The 27,657-nt window shown below is 40.4% G+C and overlaps 1 protein-coding gene across 1 annotated transcript in view; it reads right to left on the minus strand.

Moving 5' to 3' along the window:
• LOC124722553 (liprin-alpha-1) overlaps nt 1-27,657 on the minus strand; it is a 410,311-nt gene that overhangs the window by 102,034 nt on the left and 280,620 nt on the right. The window contains exons 15-17 of the mRNA XM_047247695.1: nt 21,432-21,649; nt 9,338-9,530; nt 913-1,002 (exon numbers count right to left, since the gene is read on the minus strand). Of these exons, the coding sequence (XP_047103651.1) occupies nt 913-1,002; nt 9,338-9,530; nt 21,432-21,649 (501 nt within the window). The remainder of the gene's footprint in view (nt 1-912; nt 1,003-9,337; nt 9,531-21,431; nt 21,650-27,657) is intronic.

The raw sequence follows: 27,657 nt of genomic DNA on the forward strand, positions 1-27,657 counted from the left end.
TGGAAAACAGTAATCACTTATTACAGATGCTTGCCCATCACCCACGTGAGGAAATATGTGGACTCAAGATGTCTAAAACTTTAAATGCATGGAAAATGGCCAGCAACTCATTGAAAAGTTGCACAGGTTCTCGCACAACTGGCATTCAGTTTAAAATATGGTAAGTAATCACAAATATTTGTTGTAGGATGAAAGTCTCGTAGAATTGTTTAAATCACAACACATTTGCTATGGACTGTGCTATTTATTACAATTAAATAATATAATAAATAGTTCAGTCGATGGCAAGTATGATGTACCTTTCAATTTTTTTTTTTTTTTTGTGTGGGTGTGAGGAATGTGAATAGCCACCTACTTATTTACTGGTAATTACAATACAGTTTACAAACACAAAATATACTGTTAATATAGTAAGGAGCATAGTTTACTGCACTCTCCACACAGCTGGTCAACAATTTAATGTCTACATTAACTTTTTTACTCCTTTCTTCATTCTTTAGGATAAGTGCTTAACAATTTCTCTTCCCTGTCTTTGATCCAAATTGACATTCTGTATCACAAACAGGAAAAAGTATTTTAAATACTGATCTAACACAGAATTTTGTTTTGAAGCCTATATTTACAACTTTACACATTCATCAGTAAACTATAGTGAATGTAATTAAATTTATAAGGTTATGAGGTACTTTGACCAATGCTACCAGTGTGATCAATTATAAGCAAGTGTCTATTTTTCTTAAAGATTATTGAATAAAAACCCACCAAAATAACATCTCACCTGATTTCAAGTTGCAGCCACATTAACTGAACCACAGAGAACAGCAGCTATTACATGCACCACTTCCCTAACTTAAATTTAACAGAAAGACACAGTGCAAGAGGTCTCATGCAACAGGATGTGCCCTTACGAACCTGACTAGCAGGCAGTGACTCAGAAAGTTGGCCCGGGCTGAGGGTGGAGGCATACTGATGCAGGTGGGCCGGAGACATAGAGGCAGGGGCCTAGAAAAACACACACCAAGTCACCGCAACACCAGGTGCCACACTCGTACGCAGTAACTGTGGTAATAACAGTAGAGTGAATCCAGAAAACACAGTAAGTGAAACAACATACAAGATTGACAAGCTACAGTATAAGCTATAATTTTCAGTTAGGATTCAAAAGTGGGTTAGCAGTGCTTCTCTCGTGCATTGAGAAATAGATTTGCCAAACAGTTCGGATCTACTATAAACACACAGCATTGAAAAGAAAGAAATGTTACACAGATAATAAAAATGGTCAATAGGTTTTGAGAGACCAAAGATTTATTTTACACAACATGCAAAGGCAGTTATCTTACAATTACAGTAGTACAGCAGGAATACCACAGCCATTTGAAAATAGGAGCACACAAAACTGAACCATATACACAAAATTCAACTATTAAATGAACAGTTTCCATAAATTTTAAATATGATAGCTTTTAAATTACCTCTTATGTTCTTTACAAGCTGTTGCTTATATCATCATCGTAACAAACCTATCTGCATGTAAAAACTAGTGGATATAATCAAACAAATCCTCAAAAACTTCAGTATCTCTTAGGATATTTATATTCTGGCATGTTCACGAACAGAATAGGCAAACGTGACATTCCTGGTAACAAAAGGTTTGCACATGTAAATCCTCAAGATATGGTGTGTGTTGTCATCTAAAATTTCAAGTATTAAGAACACTACTCCACCAGCCCTGTCTGTTTGAAATTTCCTGGCAGATTAAAACTATGTGTAGGACCGAGACTCGAACTCAAGACCTTTGCCTTTCGCAGGCAGGTGCTCTACCATCTGAGCTACCAAAGCCCAACTCACGACCCGTCCTCACAGCTTCACTTCTGCCATTACCTCCTCTCCTACCTTCCAAACTTCACAGAAGCTCTCCTGCGAAACTTGCAGAACTAGCATTCCTGGAAGGAAGGAAATTTGTAAGGTATGAGACAAGGTACTGGTGGACATGAAGCTATGAGGATGGGTCGTGAGTCATGCTTGGGTAGCTCAGATGGTAGAGCACTTGCCCATGAAAGGCACCCTGAGTTTGCGACTCGATCTGGCAGACAGCCTTAATCTGCCAGGAAGTTTCATACCAGTGTACACTCCACTGCAGAGTGAAAATTTCATTTTGGACTCCTCTCTCTCTCTCTCTCTCTCTCTCTCTCTCTCTCTCTCTCTCTCTCTACCTCTCCTCCCTCATATTTTTATACGACATGCAGTCACTGTCAAATATTTATTGTGTATAACTTCTCCACAGTCTATAGATCTTTTAGTGTAGGCAGCCACATAAACAAGACCGCATTTGGCAAAATATCAAATATTTAGCAATAATACTGACCGTTTGAGATTGACACTGATGATTTGTGCAATATATTGGACAAGACTGCAGAGCTTTAAATATATTGACACTTGCTCAATATATTGTGCCCTTTAAGGGTAGTATTGTACCATGCATGTCAGTTCCTACTGACACAGAGAGAAATCCAGTTCCCTCAGAAATAATTTCAACAGTGAAATCACAAATGTAAATTACAAAAAATCAGAAGTGGGCTGGAAGATATACATGAAAGCACCAAATGTACTTTGAAGAAATAAAGTTCCTGATTGATCAAGAAATATCACCCACTTTGTCCACAATAGCAGAGGAAACCAACGATCATGGAGTCATAATGTTGTTGTTGTTGTTGTGGTCTTCAGTCCTGAGACTGGTTTGATGCAGCTCTCCATGCTACTCTATCCTGTGCAAGCTTCTTCATCTCCCAGTACCTACTGCAACCTATATCATTCTGAATCTACTTTGTGTATTCATCTCATGGTCTCCTCCTACGATTTTTACCCTCCACACTGCCCTCCAGTATTAAATTGGTGATCCCTTGATGCCTCAGAACATGTCCTACCAACCGATCCCTTCTTCTTAGTCAAGTTGTGCCACAAACTTCTCTTCTCCCCAGTCCTATTCAACACCTCCTCATTAGTTATGTGATCTACCCATCTAATCTTCAATCATAATATTAAGAAGAAATATTTACTTTCCTTGTAGCAGCTCTCAGAATTGGCAAATAGGATTAAGTCAGCTGTCTTATGAACATACATATTATTTTTTCTTTCACCAGTTGTCACATCACAAATCTATAATCATGTAAGCTTTCTATCAGCATAACTGTTTTATTTCATTTGCAACAATTGTTACAATAAAGAAATACACAGGAAACAGTACATGCACACAGTTCATTTATTCAATCTGTAATGAATTGCCACTGTGGTTTACAAATATATACTGTCATGGAAGAGTCCCTGGTCCACTGAAATGTTCACAGAAAACTTTTTGAAATCATTTCGCAGTTCTGCTACCATCTGAGCTACCCCAGCACAACTCTCGACCCATCCTCACAGCTTCACTTCTGCCAGTACCTCCTCTCCTACCTTCCAAACTTCACAGAAGCTCTCCTGCGAAACTTGCACAACTAGCACTCCTGTGTTTTGCAAGGCAAGCAACTTACTAGCAATATACAACCACATCATTGAGCACTGACTAGTTTGGTATGAAGGTAGATTTCTAGCTGACATACCACACACATAAATATTAAATGATGATATTGTGCTATACGTGGTCTCACTCTTTGGGGCAATATACTGACACATCATTAATGTGCCAATAATACTGAGGATGTAAGGGCTGCTTCACACCTTGCACTGTTTGTGCCCTACTGTCTACACAAATAACTCTCATTCTGGAAAAATTAACATTCTGTGTCATTGTGCAGCCTATTTCCAAAATTTTGAATTGTTTAAATACTTTCTACTGATGTAAAAAGTTTTTTGATAATGTCTTAATTAAAGAAGGAAGCCTGCAGCCAACATACCACAATAAAAAAAGAGAGTTTGTCTGCTAAAAATGGCAGACAAAAGTTATCTGAATGGTCAGTTATGTCCTTTATAAATAACTGCATGAGAAATACCATTTCACAGTTTTCTAAAAATTTGACCTAAAATACTGGTCCACAAGTTAGGCCACTATTTTTATGCTAGGTATTAATGTATTCTGTAGCACTAAAATATGCAGTTCACCATGATATACACTTTTAGTTTGTTAAGCACCAAAAATAATAGAGAGAAATATAGAGCAAGTCAACTTTCTATAGATCATGTTTCATCCACTACCACCACCACCACCACCACCACCACCACCACAAAATTAAGATTTTCCCTGAAGTTTAAAATACTCTGAAATATTTGTAACAATTTATGACAAAACCCACTGCCTCAGCAAAAGAATATAGGCTATTAAAATTGCAGGTCATAAGCATGCGAAAGTTCTAATCTTTCAAAATTTAAGTAAATCTAGATCCTAAAAACATTACCTCACTCTAGTGGAGACTCAGGCAGATACAATGGATTCTCTTTGGGGGGGGGGGGGGGGGGGGGGTGAAAGTAATATCTTTTTACTGGCATCTGAAAGATGATACTCACAGCAAATTAAACAACAACAAAAAATGAAATTTGATAACATGCTTGAAACCTCAATTTCTTGTAGCATATAACTAAGTACACATGCACACACAATATGTATGCATTTGAGTGATACATAAATATAATCTGCCAGGAGGAAAGTAGACATATAGTATCTCCTGCTTCTTCAGTTTTAAAATCGTGCTGCCCATCAAATTACACACAAGTGAACTGTAATAGGGAACTCTAATACTCTTTCAGAAACAAAAAATATACCACATTTTTAAGAAAAATGACAATAGGTACACAATATCTTATGATGCGGTCTGAATTCATTCAGAGACCTTGAGATTCAACATCATTCCTACCATACCATTGTTACAAAGAATTGGAAGATAAATTTAAATGCAAGGCTAAGCACAAATAATAAAGAAAAAGAGTTGTTTGGATCTTGTGAGTAATTTAGGCAGTTATGTGGCATTTGTGTTGGCTGGTACATGTCACTGATACAAGCCCACTGCAGCAATAAATAAATCAGAAGGCAATGAATACCAACAAAAGTGGAATGCAAAAGCTTTGGACAAGCAGTAAAAGGTAGCATTGAAGCAACAGTAGTGATGTTACAAATGTCCTCAGTGTGTAGACAAGCAACCTGTGGTACTATGTTTACAGGTACGTAATGTACCCATTCATTGATCATCATCGTATTGAGTTTTTCTGTGAAGGAGAGTGCATAACTCATGTTGAGAGAGTGAATATCAACCATGTAAAGTTGAAATGTGGCAAAAACAAAGTGGGCCACAGTACATGTCAGCCACAAATCTATAAATTTTTTAGCACAAACATTGACAGGAGTAAAGGCAGACCCTTACCATATAGCTGAGGCACTCACCATACATAAATTAGGTTTGTAATTTGAAGTTAACTCCCGTTCTCTCTCTCTCTCTCTCTCTCTCTCTCTCTCTCTCTCTCTCTCTCTCTCTAATTTTTGAGTTATTTGTTTCACACCCAGTACTTCAAACTTCTGTATTAATTTTTGAATACACCCAATTCAGATGAGGTTTTGGATCTAATTTACACCAGGACAGCAATTCTAATTAACTGTAAATGAGGTTCTCCTGACATAGTTGAAAAAGCATTCAACTTAAAGTATTGTAAAAGAAATTAGAAAGCCAATAATGCTAATTCTTTCCTTCGATCATTCAAGTAATGATAATACATTATCACTTAAAAGCCGAAACTAATTGATTTTCATCTGAAGAAACACATTCAAGTACAAATAAAAATTGTATATAGGCACTCTCATAACCTTACAAATTTATAACTGTAAGGCCAAAACCACGAAATACAAACATCATATGCATTCAGCAAGTTTCCAATACATTTACACAACAGGAAATTGGGTCACATGCTACAGCACGCGTATCTAGTATGTTATAAAACGCCGCACATAAAAACGGAATTTTTCAGTGTTTATACCTCAGGTTCTACAGGTGATAAGAATGTAGAGTCAAGCGTTTTGCATAACCCTTGGGCTAGGGACCATTTGTATATCCATCAGAAGGATCATCTTAGTGTCACTACCCTAGAATACAGGGTCAATGTATGAATATTACACACTTACTCCTGCTCAGGCAAATTGAGAAGATCAGTTGGTTCTTTTTGGGTTTGATGTGGTCTATGATGGGCCTGATGGGACTTATGGAGGCACCATTAGTTCATTTGTGGTTCCTCCACAATGGAAAGGATGCCCTTACTACATTTTTGCCATCACCAGTGGACCAATACCCAGCCAAGGATTCCAAGACGGATATGCACAGCAAATGACTGAAATTTTCACAATACATTCTGAAGATCCTGATATTGAAGAACCTTGAAAATTTTCTTGATATCTTCATTGGTTTTCAAGTTACGGATGTTCAAAGTTACCCTACTTCTACACCTAAAATTCTGTATGACATAAAATATAAATAATATATAACAGAAGTAAATTGCTCGAATTTTAACAGTAAATTCTCTGGGCTTCCATCTACAAATGTCATCTCCCTCTTTTCAAAAATCTTTATCCATTATCAAGAAACACCCCAAAAGCTTGTTTTTTGGGTACTAAAACCCAGCTGTGGATTCAGACAGCTATGCACAGCAAATGGCTGTAATTTTTATGTAGTATTCCTAAGATTCTAAGCTCTAACACCTTGAAAATGTTCTTCATGTCTTTATCTGTTTCCAAGATCCAGAGGCTAATAGTTATCCTACTTTTACACATAAAATAAGCACATAAAATCTGGCCTGAAGCAAAAACATACTTTACAAAGTGACATAGTATGGAAAAATATTGTGTAAAGTATCTTTGTTATCATCTGGGAACCCCACGTTGTAGCACTAAAGCACATGCAAAACTTCTGTACACATAAAATCTGGTCCAAGGTGTAAAATTAGTGTTGCATTATTTCAATTTCACATGAGTAAACTATATAACTTTTAGTGACCAATACATTTCTTTTCATACGCGTTCCATGCCCTGCTGCAACAGGGAAAAGAAGAGGACCACTGGAAAAAAGCTCCTAGTGGAGGACAAAAAATGTGAACACATTCCTGTTTACATAAAACACTGAATGAAAAGTGATTTACCATCTGTCTAATTCTACTTTTCTCAGCACTTTCAAAAATCTTCCCAAAAATTTTGGCATGAAAATATATTCACACTTTTTATGCTGAGAGAGAAGATAATGGCAGTGGCAAGAAGACAGAAAAATAATAAGCAGGTGAGAGCAAGTGATAATAAAAGACAGAGTATACAGGGTGTCTGTGGAGGAAAGGTCAATATTTTGAACAGTGATAGTATAAGTAATTCTGAACAAAAAATGTTATATGAACACAGATCCGCAAATGCTTCATTAGGGAGGTATGGGTATTGAAACGAAATTTAATTCTGCAAAATTAATGTGCACATCGCAAACATAGAGGGTGTTTCACTAAATGTGTTTGCCTCTGTAAGTTACCAAGTAATAGGTGACAGAAATACTTATTGTGGTAGGTCACCATAGGAAACGGTACTGTCTGCGGAGCTATGAACATAGCTTATTGTGTTATTATCCAAAGATTTACAGCAAATAGATACAATTTTTTAAATTGAACAATAGTTGTTTCTATCATGCACTAGAATCAGTAACACCAGCTGTGTATACATCAATTTAAATTACATTCCTATCAGTTTCGGTTTGGGAGCTACAACCCCTCAAAGTTTCAGGGACCATCTCAACAACACCTACCCTAATCCCTGGACTGGCCATGGCGGTGCTATTAACTGACCTCCAAGATCACCTGACCTTACACCTTTAGATTCCTGTTTATGGGGTTGGATGAAATCAGAGGTGCACAAAGTGAAGGTAAATACATGAGATGAACTGCTTCATTGCATGATGGATGCTGCTGAATTGATTAGGAACCAACCACAGGCAACTGAACAAGTAACACAACATGTTATTGCTAGAGCGCAAAAGGGCATTGACATTCATTGTGGAATATTCGAACCTGTTCTGTGAACTGTACAACATCTGTACGATAAGTGTTAAAGCCGTTTGTAAATGACGTGGTACATCTTTTTCAACCAAATGCATGTAACATGCATGTTGTAATGCATTATGTACTAAATGCAAAGTAAATAAACATTATGTAAAATGTGTAACATAACTGTACTTCTCTGTTACATTGTTTTCAAGGACATCACATTACAGTCCAGTTGTATTGTGTATACGTTCTTGTTGTGCACATCAATTTTACAAAATGAAAGTTCCTTTCAATGCCCATACCCCCATAATGAAGCATTTGCGGACCTATGTTCATATAATGTTTTTTGTTCAGAATTACTTATACTATCACTGTGTAGAATATTGACCTTTACTCCCCAAACACCCTTTATGTCAATGACAATTAGAGGGGGGGGGGGGAGTGAGGGGGGGGGGAGAGAGAGAGAGAGAGAGAGAGAGAGAGAGAGAGAGAGAGAGAGAGAGAGAGATATCCAGCTCTGCTGTATGGTTAAATTATGGCATAGAGACACTAGCAATAGAAAGGGGTGAATGAGTAGCAGTAAAAGAGAGCAAGAATGACACAGTGAGACTGAGAAGAAACTGTGGTAGTAGGAAAGAACAAAGGGGACCATGGCTGTGACACAGGAGACGATGACAGTAACACACGAAGAGATAAGGACAATGAGTTGGGCTGAATGAGTGAGAAAGGGCAACTAGCAGTGGATAGGTATGGGTGCCTTACAACGATGAACTAGTGGGTGTGAGATAGGGAAGCTTGTGGGAGTTTGAGGTGAGTTGCATGTTAAAATAAGTGCGAATCTATTCCCATTCCAAAATTTTTGGGAAAATTTTTAAAGGTGCTGAGAAAGGCAGGATGAGGCAGCTTGTACATCACTTTTCAGTCTGAGTCTTTTAAACAAACAGGAGCATATTCATATTTTGTGCTCCAATAGGGGAATTTTTCCACTGGTAATTACTTCTTTCTAAAGCCGTAAGGTGTGTGTGTGTGTGTGTGTGTGTGTGTGTGTGTGTGTGTGTGTGTGTGTGTGTGTGTGTGTGTGTAGTACAGAGGGAAGAGGGCGCACAAACAAACGCACGTACTTAGCAGTTAGTAGTGCAGAATTAAATGATATGATGTATTGGGAAGAAGATGCAACAGTACATTATTCCTAAATGCAAAACAAAACTTAAGAGATCACCCATTAACTTCACTGTGAACAACTGGGAATGCTACAGATGCGGGTAACTTTACACAGCCATAAAAGTGATACTTTTCATTCCACTACCACTACCATTACACAGCACATGCTTGAAACAAAGTAACAACTTACTGTATGATATTTGTGGAGATAATCTCTCTGGGGTGAGTGATGAGACTTTGGCGTGGATCGACCACTAAGTGGTGGTGATGTGCGCTCAAAACTACGACCCCGAGCCAAGAGGTTCATGTGCTCCAAGCTCCCAACACGTGACTCAAGTTCTTCAGCACGTGCCTCTGTGCTTTGTTTCTCTTCTTGTATAAGTCTGAAATGCAATACAAATAATTTCTAACACAAATACAAGTAAACCAGTAACAGAATGTAAATCTGACTCACAAAATTACAAAAGCTTCTGATGATTTTTTCAGATTTTTTCTATATTTCTGCAAGTAAACATGAAGAAACTGGATGTTCAACATCCCATTAAAGTCTGCAAAAGACAAAAGTAGAAATTGGCTTCATCTCTGTTTGTAATTGACCCTACTGCTGTGACAGTGCCACGACATTTAACAGTGCCGCCACGACAGTACGCGCAAACGGCGATAGAGGCGCTCCGCAACTTGGCTGAGCGCGGGAGCGCCACCTAGCTATGAACGGCGCCAGCCGCATGTCACGGCACGGCAGTCGAATGAGAGATACTGAGTTGTTATCATGTAACCAGCTATTGTTCATAAGCGAGTGTGTTTGAATATCCACGCAATTATTGGTGATTAAAGGTTATAACACTTTTTGGCGACGAGGTTGGATATTTTCACTGCGTTGTGGATTTGTGTGTTCATGGCGGGGCAGACATGGAACAGCTTATGCAAGCGCTCATTGAACAACAAACACAGCTGACGGCTGCTATTCAGGCGCTGTCGACATCGCTCACTCATCGTCTGTCTTCTTCTTCTCCGTCTCCATTCCCTCCTTATGACGAGGCCGCTGAAGACTGGGAGGATTATGAGAAGCATTTGCGGCAACACTTCTTGGCTTTCGGCATTGTCGACGCTTCTATGTGTAAGTCGTTATTTCTATCTTGGATTTCCCCACGGATCTATCAGCTGCTATCTCAGTTAGCCCCTTTGTGGGAACCAGCCTCCCTGTCCTTCCAAGAAATGTGTGACTTATTGTCTAACTATTACCGCAAAAACACACACGTCGTCGCCGCCCGCGTGGCGTTCTACCGGTGTCGTAAACAGCCCCATCAATCTTACCGGGCTTGAGCGGCGGAACTACACGGTCTGAGTAGGAAATTTCAGTTTGTCACGGACACTCATCATGAGTCTTATGCTGATTCAATGGTTAGGGATGCTATTCTATGGCTTGCTCCCGATAAAGAAGTTCGGCAACGTGCCCTACAACTGCCAAACCCGTTGATGTCGGAAGTTCAAAGCATCGCTCAATCCTTTGAAGTGTCTCACACTGCTGGTGCACAAATAGACGCGTGGTGTGATGTAGGCGCTGTACAGTCAACTTTTGACATGGACAATTTGCCTGTTTCACAGGAGAACTCGCATAAACAATGTCACGTTGGGCCGCAACGTTCACAGCGAAAACAGCAACCACAGAAGCAGGTTCGTTCCACACTTCTTTCTTGTCCACGTTGTTTCGTACAGCATGACAGGGCCGCGTGTCCAAAACGTTGGGCTACGTGTAATTCATGTAGAAAAAAAGGCCACATTGCTTCTGTGTGTCAGTCCCCTAAAGTTCCTGTCAACGAGGACGAGGCATCGGACATGGATGTTAACTGTGTCCTTTCTCAAACAAATAAGTTGTTTGTTACTGTTCGAGTTCTGGATAAAGACATTTGCATGCAAGTGGACACTGGCTCTGCAGTAACTCTCATTAATTCTCGAACGTATTTGGAGTTGGGCTCCCCTCCCTTGTCTCCAGTTACGCAAAATCTGAGAACTTATAATAAACAGAAAATTCCTATCATTGGCCAGTTTGATGCTTCCACTGCCTACAAGTCTGTTGTTAGGCCCCTCACGTTTTATGTGGTGGATCATGAGGGCACTGAAAACCTGTTCGGTTATGATGCTTTCCAGGTGTTCGGGTTCTCCATTGATGATGATGTGCACCTCATATCTGAGGATATTCTGTATCAACAGCTGGATGGATTGTGTTCTGAATTTTCGTCCGTGTTCTCTGCTGGTCTGGGTCATGCCCTGCTGGTCTGGGTCATGCCAAGGATTTTGAAGCCCACATTACTTTTAAACCTACAGCTCACCCTAAGTTTTTCTGGGCACGCCCCATTCCGGTGGTGTTGCGTGCACCTGTCAAGGCTGAGATAGACAGGTTAACAGCTTCAGGGATTTTCCTTCCTGTTACCTCTAGCGAATGGGCATCGCCAATCGTGGTGGTTTCTAAACCAAACGAGAGTCTGCAATTGTGTGGTGATTTTAAAGCCACCGTCAATGCTCAGAGCCTCATTGACACTTATCCTCTTCCCTGTCCTGAGGAGTTATTTACCAAGCTCGCCGGGGGCCAGTTCTTTTCCAAACTTGACTTATCGGAGGCATACCATCAGTTGCTGTTGGATGCTTCTTCCAAGGAATTTCTCGTCATCAACACTCCTTGTGGGTCGTATCAGTACCAGCGGTTACCATTTGGCGTCGCTAGCGCTCCGGCCATTTTTCAGCGGTTTTTGGAACAGCTCATGGCTTCCGTTCCCGGCTGCATCAACTATCTGGATGACATTGTTGTCACGGGGGCCTCCACTGAAGAGCACCTTCGCAATTTGCGTTCACTGTTTCGGGTTTTGCATTCGGCTGGGTTGAAGTGCAATCTGGACAAGTCACAGTTCTTCCAACCCTCCATTGTGTATCTTGGTTTCCACTTGTCCCGTGAGGGTATACGTCCTCTACGTCAGCACGTTGTGGCCATTAACGCTCTACCCCGGCCATCTACGGTCAAAGAACTTCAGGCGTTTCTAGGCAAGGTTGCTTATTATCACAAATTCATTCCATCTGCGGCGGCGGTAGCTCATCCTCTGCATCAGCTGTTACGCAAAAACGTCCCTTTCTGTTGGTCCGACGAGTGTGAGCAGGCTTTTGTCCACCTGAAGGCTCATTTGCAGTCGGCGCCTTGTCTTGCCAGATTCCGTCCGGGTCAGCACTTGGTTCTGGCGACTGACGCGTCACAGTATGGCCTAGGGGCTGTTCTCGCCCATCGGTATCAGGACGGGTCAGAACGACCCATCGCCTATGCTTCCAAGACCCTCAACAATGCACAACGGCGTTACTCTCAAATCGAAAAGGAAGCGGTCGCTATCATTTATGCTCTAAAAAAGTTCAGCGTTTTTTTGTATGGTTCTAAGTTTCACCTCATCACCGACCACAAGCCGCTGGTCTCTCAGTTCAGCCCATCGGTGTCGCTTCCGGGTAAGGCAGCTCACCGCCTGCAATGTTGGGCCTTATATTTGTCTCGTTTTCACTATGAGATTCACTATCGCCCCACGAGCCAGCACGCCAACGCTGACGCATTGTCGCGATTGCCGATGGGCCCCGACCCGGTTTTCGATCATGATGAACTACTCTGTTTCCACATTGATGAGGAAGAACGTCGTGCGGTCGAAGGTTTTCCACTTACAGGTTCGCAGGTCGCGTCGGCTACTGCGTGGGACCTGGTCCTGCGTCAGGTGATCGGTCTTGTTCAACGGGGTTGGTCGGACAGGACCAAGAGCTGGGCATCGGATCCCCTTCGCAACTACCTGCGCCTTCGTCTGTCTGTTCATGATGGTGTTGTTGTTCTGGCCACGGATGGCACATCTCCACGGGTCGTGGTGCCAGCCTCTCTTCGCAAAGATGTTCTGAAACTGTTGCATGAAGGCCATTGGGGAATTTCTCGGACTAAGTCCCTGGCCCACAGACATGTTTATTGGCCCAGTATTGATTCGGACATCGCCCACATGGTTGCTGGTTGTGGTCAGTGTGCTCAACAACTGGCTGCACCTCGTACAATGCCCTCTCCGTGGCCTGATCTGGCGCAGCCATGGGAATGGGTGCATGCTAACTTTGCCGGCCCCTTCCTCGGTACTTATTGGCTACTGTTGATTGACGCCTTCTCATAGTTTCCATTTGTTGTTCGATGTCCGTCGCCCACCACTGCGGTGACAACACTGGCTTTGTCCAAAATCTTTGCGCTAGAGGGTCTTCCATCCACGATCGTCACGGACAATGGCCCTCAGTTCTCTTCGCAGGCCTTCCGTGATTTTTGTACTGGACAAGGGATTCATCATGTTACAGCACTGCCCTTCCATCCGCAATCGAATGGGGAGGTTGAGCGCCTTGTCCACACTTTCAAAAGCCAGATGAAAAAATTCCTTACTGATTTTTCCACAGATGACGGTCTGCTGCATTTTCTGAGTTCTTATCGCTTCACGCCTCTGGGTGATCGCAGTCCTGCTGAACTTTTGCATGGCCACCAACCGCGCACTCTACTGCACCTGCTTCACCCTGTCAGGCTTTGTGCTGTGTCCCCTAATGCGGGAAAATACTCGGTGGGCGCCGACGTGTGGGCATGAGGGTATGGATCTCGCCCTAAATGGATTCCAGGGATGGTCAAGGCTCTTCGCGGCCGCCGGCTTTGTGAAATACGTACAGACGATGGCATGGTTGTTCGCCATTACGACCAGATGCGCCCACGACTGGTGGCCACGGCGGTGCCACCGCCCCTTCCTTCGCCTCCACCAGCCCGAGAAGCCAGTCCTGTCGCTGCTGCCGATCTACCGTATGTGCTGATGCAGCCTACGTCGCTACCCGCTACCGCTTCCGAGTACGCTGGAACTGGCCCCAGTCGCGACGCCGCCTTCTCCGGGACCCATCTCGCTGGAACACACCCCCAGGTCCACGACACCTATGGATGCTGCTCTGGAGTTTTCACCCATCATCTCAGGTCCACGACACCTATGGATGCTGCTCCAGAGTTTTCACCCATCATCTCGTCCAGGAGGCACGTTCCACGCACGAGCTTCCGTCCTGGACATTTTCGACCATACTCTCGTGTGTCTACACGAGATCTTCTCGGGGCCTCACAAGAGGCCATGGATGTCTCCACTCTGTCCATGTCTCCAAGGAAGTGAGTCTTTTTTTTTTTTTTTTTTTTTTTTTTTTTTTCCAAGGGGGGAAAAGTGTTGTGACAGTGCCACGACATTTAACAGTGCCGCCATGACAGTACGCGCAAACGGCGATAGAAGCGCTCCGCAACTCGGCTGAGCGCGGGAGCGCCACCTAGCTATGACCGGCGCCGGCCGCATGTCACGGCGCGGCAGTCGAATGAGAGATACTGAGTTGTTATCATGTAACCAGTTATTGTTCATAAGTGAGTGTGTTTGAATATCCACGCAATTATTGGCGATTAAAGGTTATAACACCTACCACCATTTGGCTGATGTGATTTACCTTTTGAGGACTTTTTATATTATTATTTCCATTTCTGTGGTGTGCCAAGCTTCTGGTATGTCCTCGTTTCAAGCTTAAATTTAGTGTTAAACTATAATTTTATGAACACTGAAATGACAGTACACAATATTAGTCACATTATTTAACCATACTTGAATGTTTTATGGATTAAACACAACCAAACAAACAACATACTGAATGTTTCATTCATCAGCATCTGTTTTGTATCCATGTATTTGGTTTTTGCACGGATTACAGCAATAGCTGTTATCAAATACATTAAGACATGGCATTATTTAGCTCACTGTTCTAACTCCCTTATTCTGAGTTACTAGGAACCATATCTAAAAATGTCCACATCTATAAATGACTGCTGTGGATTGCTTTCCAAAGCATGTGCTGCATGAAGTAAATCTGTTAGTGTTTATGTTTCTGGCGTATTTGCATGTCACACTCTTTCCACTTTTGTCTAATAACCGTCCCTCAGCCTCTGTCTCTCTTTTTGGGACATGTGAAATGTCATAGAAGAATTGAAACATGTGCAAGAAGTGTCTGAGTAATCATTTCTGCAAGATGAAGTTTCGTACGAAAGAACAACAATTTTTTTCCAAATATATCATTTTATCAGATTTTACATTGTTTTCCTACCTTCATGAACCATAGACGTTGCCAAGGTGGGAGGCTTGTGTGGTTCATAGCATACGTGCAATGACATTAGAGGGGTATCTGTGGAGAGGTGAGACTAACATAAGGTTTTTGAAGACAGGCAGCAGCTTTCTCACTTGCTCCAGGGGCAACAGTCTGGATGACTGACTGATCTGATCTTGTAACATCAGACAACAAGGCCTTGCTGTGCTTGTACTGCGAATGGGTAAAAGCAAAGAAAAAATACAGTTGTTATTTTTCTCAAAGACATCCATCTCTGCTGTATGGTAAAATGATGGCATTCTCTTGGATAAAATTTAAAAAGCGAAATGGATCAGCTAAAGTTAGATATAGTGGGAATTAGTGAAGTTCAGTGGCAGGATGAACAGAACTTCTGGGCAGGTGAGTACAGGGCCTAAATACAAAATCATATAGGGGTAATGCAAGAGTAGGTCTAATAATGAATAAGGAAATAATGATGTTGGTAAGTTTCTATGAACAGAATATTGAACATATTACCCTAGCCAAGTTAGACACGAAGCCAATGCCCACCACAGTAGTACAAGTTCATATGCCAACCAGTTATGCAGATGATGATGATGATGATTAAATTGAAAAAAAAACGTATTAAGAGGTAAAAGAAATTATTCAGTTAGTTAAAGAAGAGGAAAACTTAACTGTCATGGGGGACTGGGATTCGACAGTGGGAAAAGATTGAAAACCAAAAATAGTATAATAATATGGACTGGGGGAAAGTAATGAAAGAAGAAGGCAACTGGCAGAATTTTGAAAGGAGCATAATTTAATTATTGCTAACATTTAATTTAAGAATTATGAAACATAGAAGAGACTTTGACACCCTGGAAGGTTTCAGGTTGATTATATTATGGTTAGAGGCATATTCTGAAACAATATTTTAAACTGTAAATGGACCATCACACTCTCACTATTTATTGTGCAATAATATTGTGTCAATATATTTTGCAAAAGTGTGAGGCTAAGAAACAACACAATATTATTGTGCAATATTTATGACTGGGAAGGTAGAACTCTGCTTTCATGGTGAACATATCAACATTTGATTATCTAGAACTCCAATGCATTCGCTGTGTACTGCAAAAAGAAAAAGGGCAAGAGAAGTGGTAATGGGCAAAAAAGTGACTTGGAAGGCATTCTGCACAGGGTCAAACTAACATGCTAAGAGAACTAGCACAGAGACAGATGCCTATCGGAATATTTTAACAATGAACAAGGAATCACTCAACAAATTCATGAACTTCATTACAGTTTACATACAGAGAAAAGATATTGTTTGTACACTCATCATATTTCACTTTCCATAATGCTGGAAGCATTGTGATTCCAATTCCAAAGGAAAGATGTTCTGACAGTGGGAATATTGCCAAACTATCAGTTCAGCACATCATGGTTGCAGAATTGTGACACAAATTATTTATAGAAGAATGGAAAGACTGATGGAAAACAACCTCAGGAGAGATCAGTTTGGGTTTCGGAGAAATGTAGTAATATGCGAGGCAATACTGACCCTGTGACTTATCTTGGAAGACAGATTAAAGAAAGGCAAACCTACATTTACAGCATTTGTAGACTTACAGAAAGGTTTTGGCGATCATGAATAGAATACACTCTTTGAAATTCTAAAGGTAGAAGGGGTAAAAAAAAACATGGTGTGAAAGTTTATTTATGTATATACAGAAACCGTACAGCAGTTATAAGAGGCGAAGAGCATGAAAGGGAAGCAGTGGTTTGGAAGGGATTGAGACAGGGTTGTAGCCTAGCCCTGAAATTATTCAATCTGTACACTGAACAAGCAGCAAAGGAAACAAAAGAAAAATTTTGGGAAGGAATAAAGTACAGGAAGAAGTAATAAAACAACCTATGAGGTTTGCTGATGACACTGTAATCCTCTTGGAGACACCAAAAGATTTGGAAGGGCAGTTTAATGGAATTGACAGTGTCAGTATGGAGGACATAATTTGAGCAGCAACAAAACATAAAACATGGGTAATGGAATGTAACTGAATTAAATCAGGCAGTTCTGAGGGATTTAGATTATGAAATGAAACACTGAAAGTAGTAGAAGAGATTTGCTACTTTGGAAATAAAATAGCTGATGATGGCTGAAGTAGATAGGATATAAAATGTAGACTGGCAATGGCAAGAAAAGCAATTCTGAAGAAGATAAATTTGTTAACATCTCAAATGAGTTTAAATGTTAGGAAGTCTCTTCTGAAGATATTTGTCTGCAGTGTTGCATTGTACAGAAGTCAAATGTGGACAATGAACAGTTCAGACAAGAAGAGAGAATAAAATCTTCCAAGAATGCTGAAGATTAGATGGGTAGATAACATAAATAATGAGGTGGTACTGAATCGATTTCATGAGAAAAGAAATCTGTGGCACAACTTGACTAAAAGAAGGGATTGTTTGATAGCACATGTTCTGAGACATCAAGGAATAATCAACTTAGTACTTGAGGGAAGTGTGATGGATAAAAATTGTACAGGAAGACCAAAGGATGAATAAAGTAAGTAGGTTCAAAACGAATGTAGGTTGCAGCTGTTATTTGGAGATTAAGAGGCTTGCACAGGCTTTGAAGTGAAGACCACAACAACAACATATTGTTTTTATTTGTAAAATGAATCACTTAATCATTTATTACCACTATATGAAAGAACACACAGAATTTTGCCTTCTGAAGAGATAATCTATATCCCTGTAATTTCATAAACTGCTTTTACTCTGGCACCAATTTTGATGAACCCAGATTGAAATTTTCACTCTGCTGCAGAGTGTGCTGTGATATGAAACTTCCTGGCACACTAAAACCATGTGCCAGACCTAGAACTCGGGACCTTTTCTTTTTGTGAACAAGTGCTCTGCCAACTGAGCTACCCAAGCATGACTCACAACCTGTCCTCCCAGCTTTACTTCTGCCAGCACCTCATCACCTACATTCCAAACTTCATAGGAGTTCTCTTGTGAAATTTGTCTTTTTCTGGCAAGTGCTCTACTAACTGAGCTACCCAAGCTAAGCCATGTCTCCATAATATCCTTTCTTCCAGGAGTGCTAGACCTCCAAGTTCCACAGGAGAACTTCCGTGAAGTTTGGAAGGTAGGAGATGAGGTACTAACAGAAGTAAAGCTGTGAGGATAAGTCTTGAGTTGTCCTTGAGTAGCTCAGTTGGCAGAGCACTTGCCCACAAAAGGCAAAGGTCTTGAGTTTGAATCTCAGTCCAGCACACAGTATTTATCTGCCAAGAAGTTTCAACTTTGATGAAGCTTGCAATGGCATAAAGATAATATACACATTCATGTATTAACACACCATGATACACAGTTGTTTAGCAGTGTTGATAGTCTTGTTTCTTTTGTGACAATGTAGTGTAGTCATTGCTAGAAACAGAAGAACTGAGCATGGACTTTAGTAGACTGATGTGAACAAAATGCAACTAACAATCTAATACAGGAGAGATGGATATGAATAATGAGACTGAAGACACTTCATGATATTTCATATTCACTATACAGCACTATCGCACAGAACACCATATCCTTGTAACACTTTGTTTGGTTCTAAGATATGCTTTCCACACTGATTCTTATATGTACCTTACAAGACAACAACGATTTGTCTTGTTAAAGCTGAATATGGCTATCAACTAGTAATGTCACACCATGTTACATTGTACTGTGCACAAAACAGCGTCCTTCAGAAAATTTCTATCCACATACAATATATATACTAACAATGAATACACAAATAAGATCTGTCCCCACACAAAGCAGGCAATGCTATAGCAGAAAATACCCTTCCCAGATGGTAAACCAGAACTATCATTTTGACTCTTTACCTTTACAATCCCTAATGCTGTTATTCTTCGAACACATGGTTGTAATTGACATTGATTTATTTACTGCCTCATTTTTGCCATTGCAACAAAATAGTATTTTACTGTTACACTTCAGATTCCCTTTCTTCAGTGTATCTTCTATTATTTTTGACTTCCTAATTTCATATTATTTGCATATACATTGAGAAAGTGTAACTGGATTGATTCTCAATAAAATGTCTAATATGCTATAGTTTTTGGTGAGATTAAGATAAAAAAAGGAAGGATACAAAGCACACTGTGACAGACAAGGAAGGGGACTTAAACATCACTCTTCATGAATACAAGTACAGTGCATTACCTAATGTTCTACATCTCATGTGGAAAGTTAAGCAGACCTCACCCCTCACTCTCTCTCATTCACTTAGAGAAAACTCACATCCACATTTTTGTGTAAATAATTGTTCTAAGTGAATCATCTGTTGTAATTTCATTTCAAACTGTAATTAACCTATGGAGTAATGCACAGTAATATAGTATTCTGCAACAGAATAAAGCTAAAAAACACTAAATGTCACGCAGCAGTTTCCAGCTGGTTACAATTAGAGTGTGTGTGTGGGTGGGTGTGTGTGTGTGAGAGAGAGAGAGAGACTAATACAAAACTCAAGGAGTTTTGGGTGTAAGAAGTTAGTTTGTTGCTCAGCTCTGGTGAATGAGTGTATTTCATTTGTTTTCAGTTACCAGAACAGTTGTTCAAAATACACTCTGTTACTAGAAATGAGTAATTTCAAAAGTAAAAACATATTAATGAAAAAGTTTCCTTTATCAAAGAGAATAGTAGCATTAAAAGATACATATGGAGAAGTGGAAATTTATTCCACTATTTCTTTGCAAGACTTATTATCACTATTATCATACCAATCACACTAACTTTCCATTAAATGTATAACCCCCCCCCCCCCCTCACAATGCACCCCATGCCTCCACAACACTTACATGAAAGTAAAATAAACTCCATAACACTATCATACTGACTGTCATACTATATGACATTGGCCGGCTGACTGATCATATCATTTCATTTCATCTTCTGCATGAGGTCTCACTTGAATGCATTACAGATGTGGAAAGAGAGAGTGTATACATATACGTGTGTGTGTGTGTGTGTGTGTGTGTGTGTGTGTGTGTGTGTGTGTAAGGAGGTGAGGATGTAAAATAGTCTGGATATATCAATCCTTGTCATTGATGAAAGCTTCCCCTATTGTACGCATGGTGTTCAATGGAACCCATTTCATTCTATGTTAAATTCTTTGGTAGTATATAAGGTTCAACCAAATTTTCAATATCCTACTTAAAAGCGCTGGCCACTTAGCTATGGATGTTTATAAAACATTTATGCAGTTCTATTTAAATGCATATTGTGCCTTCTTGTCAGCATCCCACATTAAAATTACTGTCTCTGATTGGTGAGTCACTTCAAAGTACTAATAGTTATAAGTTTGCATGTTCAATGGATCAATATTAAACATCATTCTTGGTTAGAAATACGAGATGCAAATTATTCACATAACTGCCTCAAATTTTTTTTCAGTGCTTTGTACTTAATCATGTTCGATTCTCTCTCTCTCTCTCTCTCTCTCTCGCTCTCTCCCTCAAAAAATAAATAAATAAATAATTACACATTGGAAATTTGTTAATGGAGTAGCAAGAGTTATCATGCAGATATGATTTCACGTAAGTCTGCAGGCCTTCGTGGTCGCTGTCATTAAAGTTAAAATTTTCTGGGTTGTTAGGCCACAACATATTTCCTCTAAAATAATCAATGTTTTGACTCCTCCGCTGGGATTTTCTTCAGGATCTTCTGGTGTCCGGTGTTCTAGGAATAGTGGACACTGGAAGATCCTGAAGAAGATCCCAGCAGAGGGTCGAAATGTCAATTACTTTAGAGGAAATATGACACGGCCTAACAACTCAAAAGATTTTAAGTTTAGATATGATTTCAGTTTGTGTTTGAAGTTGATTTTGTCATCTATTAAATTCTTTACATCACTGGGTAGGGGTTCAAAAACCTTTAATGGCTGAATACCTCACTCCCATCTGTGCCACACTACAGATGAGCAGTGGGTACTGTAAAGTCATTTCTCCTTTTAGCATTACGTCTGTGAATGTTATGTTGTTTTCAAACTATAGCTGATTGTTAACAACCAACTTCATAATGGAACAAATGTAGCATGCAACTGTTGTTAGTATGTCCTACTGTTTAAAAAGCTGTATAAAGCTTACCTTATTTCATTGTTGATAGCATCCAACTGCTCTTGTAACATCATTGCCAGAGTCTGAGCATCAGTATGTCCTGATGGAGAAAGTATTTCTGCAGCACTGAAGATGCTCTCGTTGTCTTCACCTTCTGCATCACTCGAGGCATCAAATGCCTGCTGAACATTTGCCAAGACATGTGCCTGCTGCAGTTTTTCCCAGTCTTGACAGATGCCCATTGATACCTAAACACAAAAATTGTGTTACTTTACAGAAACACAGTACCATCAGTGTAAATAATTTTCTTATTATGTTGCAAGTAAATAGGACAATCACATCAACTGCATTCTTTAGGTCTTTAAGATAATTAGATGTACAAGGTACTTTGAGAATACAGAAAGTAGATTTAAACAAATAAACTGGACTTCATGTCGGCAACCCTGCACAAGGCAAGACTTTAATTTTATGTCCATGGATCAGCAGGGGTTTAGAAAGCATCCCTCATGCAAAACTCAGCTTGCCCTATTCTCACAGGACATACAGCGAACTATGGATGAAGGGTAACAGGCAGATTCTATATTTCTAGATTTCCAGAAAGCATTTGACATGGTGTCCCACTGCAGGCTGCTAACTAGGTGTGAGCATATGGAATAAGTTCACAGGTATGCGAGTGGCTCATAGACTTTTTAAGTAACAGAACCCAGTATGTTGTCCTTGATGGTGAGTGCCCCAGGGAAGTGCGATAGGACCATTGTTGTCCTCTATATAAATAAATGATTTGGTGGACAGGGTGGGTGTTAGCTGATGATACTGTGGTGTACAGTAAGGTGTCGAAGTTCAGTGACTGCAGGAAGATACAACACAACTTAGACAAAATTTCTAGTTAGTGTGATGAATGGCAGCTAGCTCTAAATGTGGAAAAATGCAAGTTAATGTGGATGAATAGGAAGAACAAACCTGTATTGTTTGGATACAGTATTACTAACGTCCTGCTTGACAAAGTCAAGTCATATAAATATCTGGGTGTAACGTTGAAAAGCGATATGAAATGCAACATGCATGTGAGAACTGTGGTAGGGAAGGCGAATGGATGACTTCGGTTTATTGGGAAAATTTTAGGAAAAAGTGGTTCAGCCATAAAGGAGACTGCATATAGCATGCTGGTGGGATCTATTCTTGCTTAAGCATTTGGGATCCGTATCATGTTGGACTGAAGGAAGACATTGAAGCATTCAGAGGCGGGCTGCTAGATTTGTTACCGGTAGGTTTGAACAACATGCAAGTCATACAGAGATGCTTTAGGAACTCAATTGGAACTCTCTGGAGAGAAGGCAATGTTCTTTTCAAGAAACACTACTGAGAAAATTTAAGGAACTGGTATTTGAAGCAGACTGCCAAACAATTCTACTGCCACCAACATATATTGTGCATAAGGACTATGAAGATAAGATTCAAGAAATCAGGGCTAATTTGAACAAATATAGACAGTCGTTTCTCCCTCGCCCTATTTGCATGTGGAACAGAAAAGGAAATGGCTAGTAGTGGTACAGAGTACCCTCCACCACACACTGCTTGTGGCTTGTGGCGTATCTATGTAAATGTAGATGTAGAAGAAGCATGAGTTATTGTATTCTAATAAAGATAAGTCATTTAGATTGTAGTAACAATTAATTTAGTACAGATTCCTCAATAAATGTGTGTGTTAGTGTGTTTTTTAAGCTTATTATTAAAGGTTTTAGTTTTTCTTATGTAATATACCACAAAACGTGAAAAGATCATACAGTCAGGTTGTCGTATTTCTTTTTATGTTTGAATGCAGTAAACTTAGAGCATATCACTTAATTTTTCATTTCACTTTCCAGCAATTTAGCTAGAGTGCACTTCTGCATTATTTAGTTCACATTTGCAGGAAGTAGTGCAAATTTTACGTTGTTGATTCAGAAACTTTGTACTAGTAGTTTGTTTACTTACAATTGCATAGTCCTAATTTTTGTAAACCTGTTTCTTATTTACTGGTAACTTAGTTAATTGACTTATTGTTACTAAACTATTACACTTAGCATAAGAGAGAAGGGCCCCAACTTCCTGTAGAGCTGTTAGGTCCAGGCTTTGGTGTTATGGGTGCTGTAGTTTTTACCATATGGGTGACTGTCATGGTATGGCAAGTGGGGAACTGTGTGAAGCTTTTCAGTAGTTTTGTAGGACATATACCAAAGATAGGAAAATAGTGGAAAAGGAGTGGAAAATTGCTGCCCTTCAGGCTGAATAATACAAGGCCAGGAAAGGTCTATGTCTACATAGATACTCTGCAAGCCACCTTAAAGTGCGTGGTTGAGGGTACCCTGAATCCCTACTTGTCATTTCCCCTCCTGTCCCACTTGCAAATAGAGTGAGGGAAAAATGTCTGTCTGTAAGCCTCCGTATGAGCCCTAATTTTTCGTATCTTACCTTCGTGGTCCTTACGTGCAATGTATGTTGGCAGTCAGCTTGAAATGCCTGTTCTCTAAACTTCCTCAATAGTGTTTCCTGAAAAGAAGATCACCTTCCCTCCAGGGATTCTCATTTGAGTTCCCAAAGTATCTCTGTAACACTTAAGTTTTGTTAGAACCTACCGGTAACAAACCTAGCAGCCCTCCTCTGAATTGTTTCGGTATCTTCCTTCAATCTGACCTGGTATGGATTCCAAACACTCGAGCACTACTCAAGAGTGGATCGCATAAGTATCCTATATGCAATCTCCTTTACAGGTGAACCACTCTTTCTTAAAATTTTCCCCATACACCAAACAGATTTGTTCTTCCTACTCATCCCCATTAACTTACATTTTTCCACATTTAGGGCTAGCTGCCATTCATCACACTAACAGGAAATTTTGTCTAAGTAATCTTGTATCTTCCTACAGTCATTCAACTTCGACACCTTACTATACACCATATCATCATCAGCAAACAACCAGTGTGCTGCCCACCCTGACAGATAACAGCAGCAGCACTATCACACTTCCTTGGGACACTCCTGATGATATTCTTGTCTCGCCATTGAGGACAACATAACTGATTCTATTATCTAAGAATTCTTTGAGTAACTCATATATCTTTTAACATATTCCACATGCTCATACCTTCATTAACAGCCTGCAATGGGGCACCATGTGACATGCTTTCCACAAATTGCTAAAACCATACTGATTCGTGGACATAAGTTGCTTAGTCTCAAGAAAATTTATTATATTCAAACTGAGAATGTGTTCAAGGATTCTACAGCGAACACAAGTTAGGGATATAGGTCTGTAATTTGCAGGTCCATTCTTTTACCTTTCTTATATACTGGAGTCATCGGCACTTTTTTTCCAATCACTTGGGACTTTGTGCTCGGCGGGAGGTTCACAATAAATGCAAGCTGGATAAGGGGTCAATGCTGTAGAGTACTCTTTGTAAAATCAAAGTGGAATTCCATCCAGACCTGGTGATTTATTTGTTTTCAAATCTTTATGTTGCTTCTCTATGCCAGGTATGCTTGTTACTATGTCGTCCATACAGGAGTCTGTCCATTGGTCAAATGACAGTATGTTTGTACGGTTCTCCTGTGTGAATGATTTCTTGAATGTGAAATTTAAAACTGGTTTTTGTTTTGCTATCTTCAACTGCCATGCCAGACTGGTCAAGAAGGGACTGAATGGAAGCCTTAGACCTGCTTAGCGAATTTGTGTACAACCACAATTTTCTTGGGTTGTCCGCCAGATCTTTTGCTAAGGCGTGACGGTGGTAGTTATATGCTTCGCACATATATCTTTTCACAGACACATGAATCTCTACTAACCTTCACTTGTCGTCATTTGTTTGTCCCCTTTTGAACCTAGAGTGCAACAGCTTGTTTTCCTCAGCATCTTACGAATTTCGTTATTAAACCATGGTGGGTCTTTTCCATCTTTTATCCGTCTACTAGGCACGTAACTTTCCACACCATGGTTTACAATCTGCTTAAAGTTTGCCCATAATTCCTCGACATCCATTGTACTGGTACTAAGTGATGCCAGCTCACTGTTTAAATAAGACGTTAATTACTGCTTATCTGGAGTACATTAAAGGAGACTCCACGAAGATTGCAATGATTTCCGACCAAGATAAGACTTGCAATCAGGCGTACCCTGGGCATCAGGTTTCTCTGGCGGCTGATCCTTTCACACCAGAAACATCATCTTGGTCCTTTTCAGGACCACAGTTGACCATCATATCAATGAATATAGAAGGTATATCATCACCAAAAGAAGAACTGTTACAAGGGATGTGCAGACAAACCAAGTGCGATGTACTCTGCATACAGGAGACCCACAGAAGCTGTGAAATGAGCAGACCAAAAATAAATGGAATGCTACTGGCTACGGAAAGACCCCACCCAAAATATGGAAGTGCTATATTTGTCCAACCAGATATACAGATAATATCATCATTCTTTACTGAAGCAAATGATATTGAAATCTTAACTTTGGAAATCAAAGGCTGTACAGTCACATCCGTATACAAACCACTGGACGTTGATCTCAAAATCAATCTACCTGATAACTTTTATAGTCGACACACACAAATAGTGACTGGTGACTTCAACTGCCACAGCACCATGTGGAGCTATGAGCATGACGATGAGAATGGTACAGCATCACAAGAATGGGTGGAAGGCAATCATCTGAGCCTTATACATGGCCCTAAGCAACCTGCATCTTTCAAGAGTGGCAGATGGAAACGTGGATACAACCCCGATCTGATATTTTGCAGCGAGAACATCTCACAACAGTGCATAAAAACTGTCTGCAACCCTATTCCAAATACACTACAGACCAAGCATGTGCAAAATTTACGCAGCAGTTAGACCACAAACAGTTCCGTTCAGAAGGAGGTTTAACTTCAGGAAAGCCAACTGGCCGAAGTTTACAGAAACGCAGGACGCTGCAGTTCCCAATATTGAACCTTCACCTGACTCGTATGAAACTTTTGCGAGGGCTGTAAAGAGGTGCTCCAGAACTGCAATTCCTCAAGATTGTCGATCATCATACATTCCTGGTCTAACTTCAGAACTCAGTGCTCAATTTACAGAGTATAAGGTACTTTTCGAAGAAGATCCATTCGGCGAGACAACGCTATCGGCTGGGAATAAACTTATTGCATCTCTGAAAGAATCCAAAAGGAATTCTTGGGTTAAAACTATGGAAGAACTTGATCTCATCAGAAACAGTCATAAAGCGTGGAGATTATTGAGACGCCTCAATAATGACCCAACCAGATCCACAGCACACTGCAACATTACTGCAGATCAGATAACACACCAACTGCTCATGAATGGGAAAGGAAGCCATAGAATCAAAGTTCCAAAAGTACAGCAAGAGGCCTAAGAACAAACAAGGGATCTGACTCTGCCACTCGAGATATCTGAATTAAACGAGGCTATTAAGGAGAGTAAAACTGGTAAAGCATCCGGTCTAGATGCCCTCCGTGTGCAGCAAATCAAGAATTTTGGCCCAGAAACAAGAAAGTGGATCCTGCAGCTTTTCAACAACTGCATGAACCAGTGCCAAATACCAAAGATCTGGTGAAAGAGCAGAAACCTGGAAAGGAAGCAAATCATCCCAAGAATTTCAGACCAGTTAGCCTTTTGAGTCACCTTTATAAACTGTTCGAATGTATAATTCTGAATAGAACCCTACCAGTAATGGACCCTCTTCTCATACCTGAACAGGCAGGATTTCAACCAAACAGAAGCTGCACAGGGCAACTTTTGAATCTCACTCAGTTTATAGAGGATGGCTTTGAAACCCGTCAAGTAACGGGCACGGTCTTCGTGGATCTCACAGCAGCGTATGATACTGTCCATCAAATGCAAAATTATACAATATGATCAAGAATGCCCACCTCGTTAGACTATTCAGCACCCTCCTCCAAAACCGCAGGTTTTTTGTTGAATTTCAAGGACAACACAGTCGCTGAAGAGCACAGGAAAATTGTCTACCTCGGGGAAGCGTCTTGGCTCCACTTCTCTTCAACATTTATACCAACGACCAGCCATTGATCCCAGGCACAAGGAGATTCTTATATGCAGATGACCTAGCCCTTGGTACGCAGAGCTCATTCTTTAAAAGAGTGGAAAGAAACCTGACAACAGCACTTAGAACACTGTCAAGCGACTACAATTGGAACCAACTCAGACCAAACCCTTCGGAGACACAAGTGCATGCCATTCATTTAAGGAACAGGGAAGCTAA

Source organism: Schistocerca piceifrons, chromosome X (genome assembly GCF_021461385.2).
Source record: "Schistocerca piceifrons isolate TAMUIC-IGC-003096 chromosome X, iqSchPice1.1, whole genome shotgun sequence".
NCBI classification, from domain to species: Eukaryota; Metazoa; Arthropoda; class Insecta; order Orthoptera; family Acrididae; genus Schistocerca; species Schistocerca piceifrons.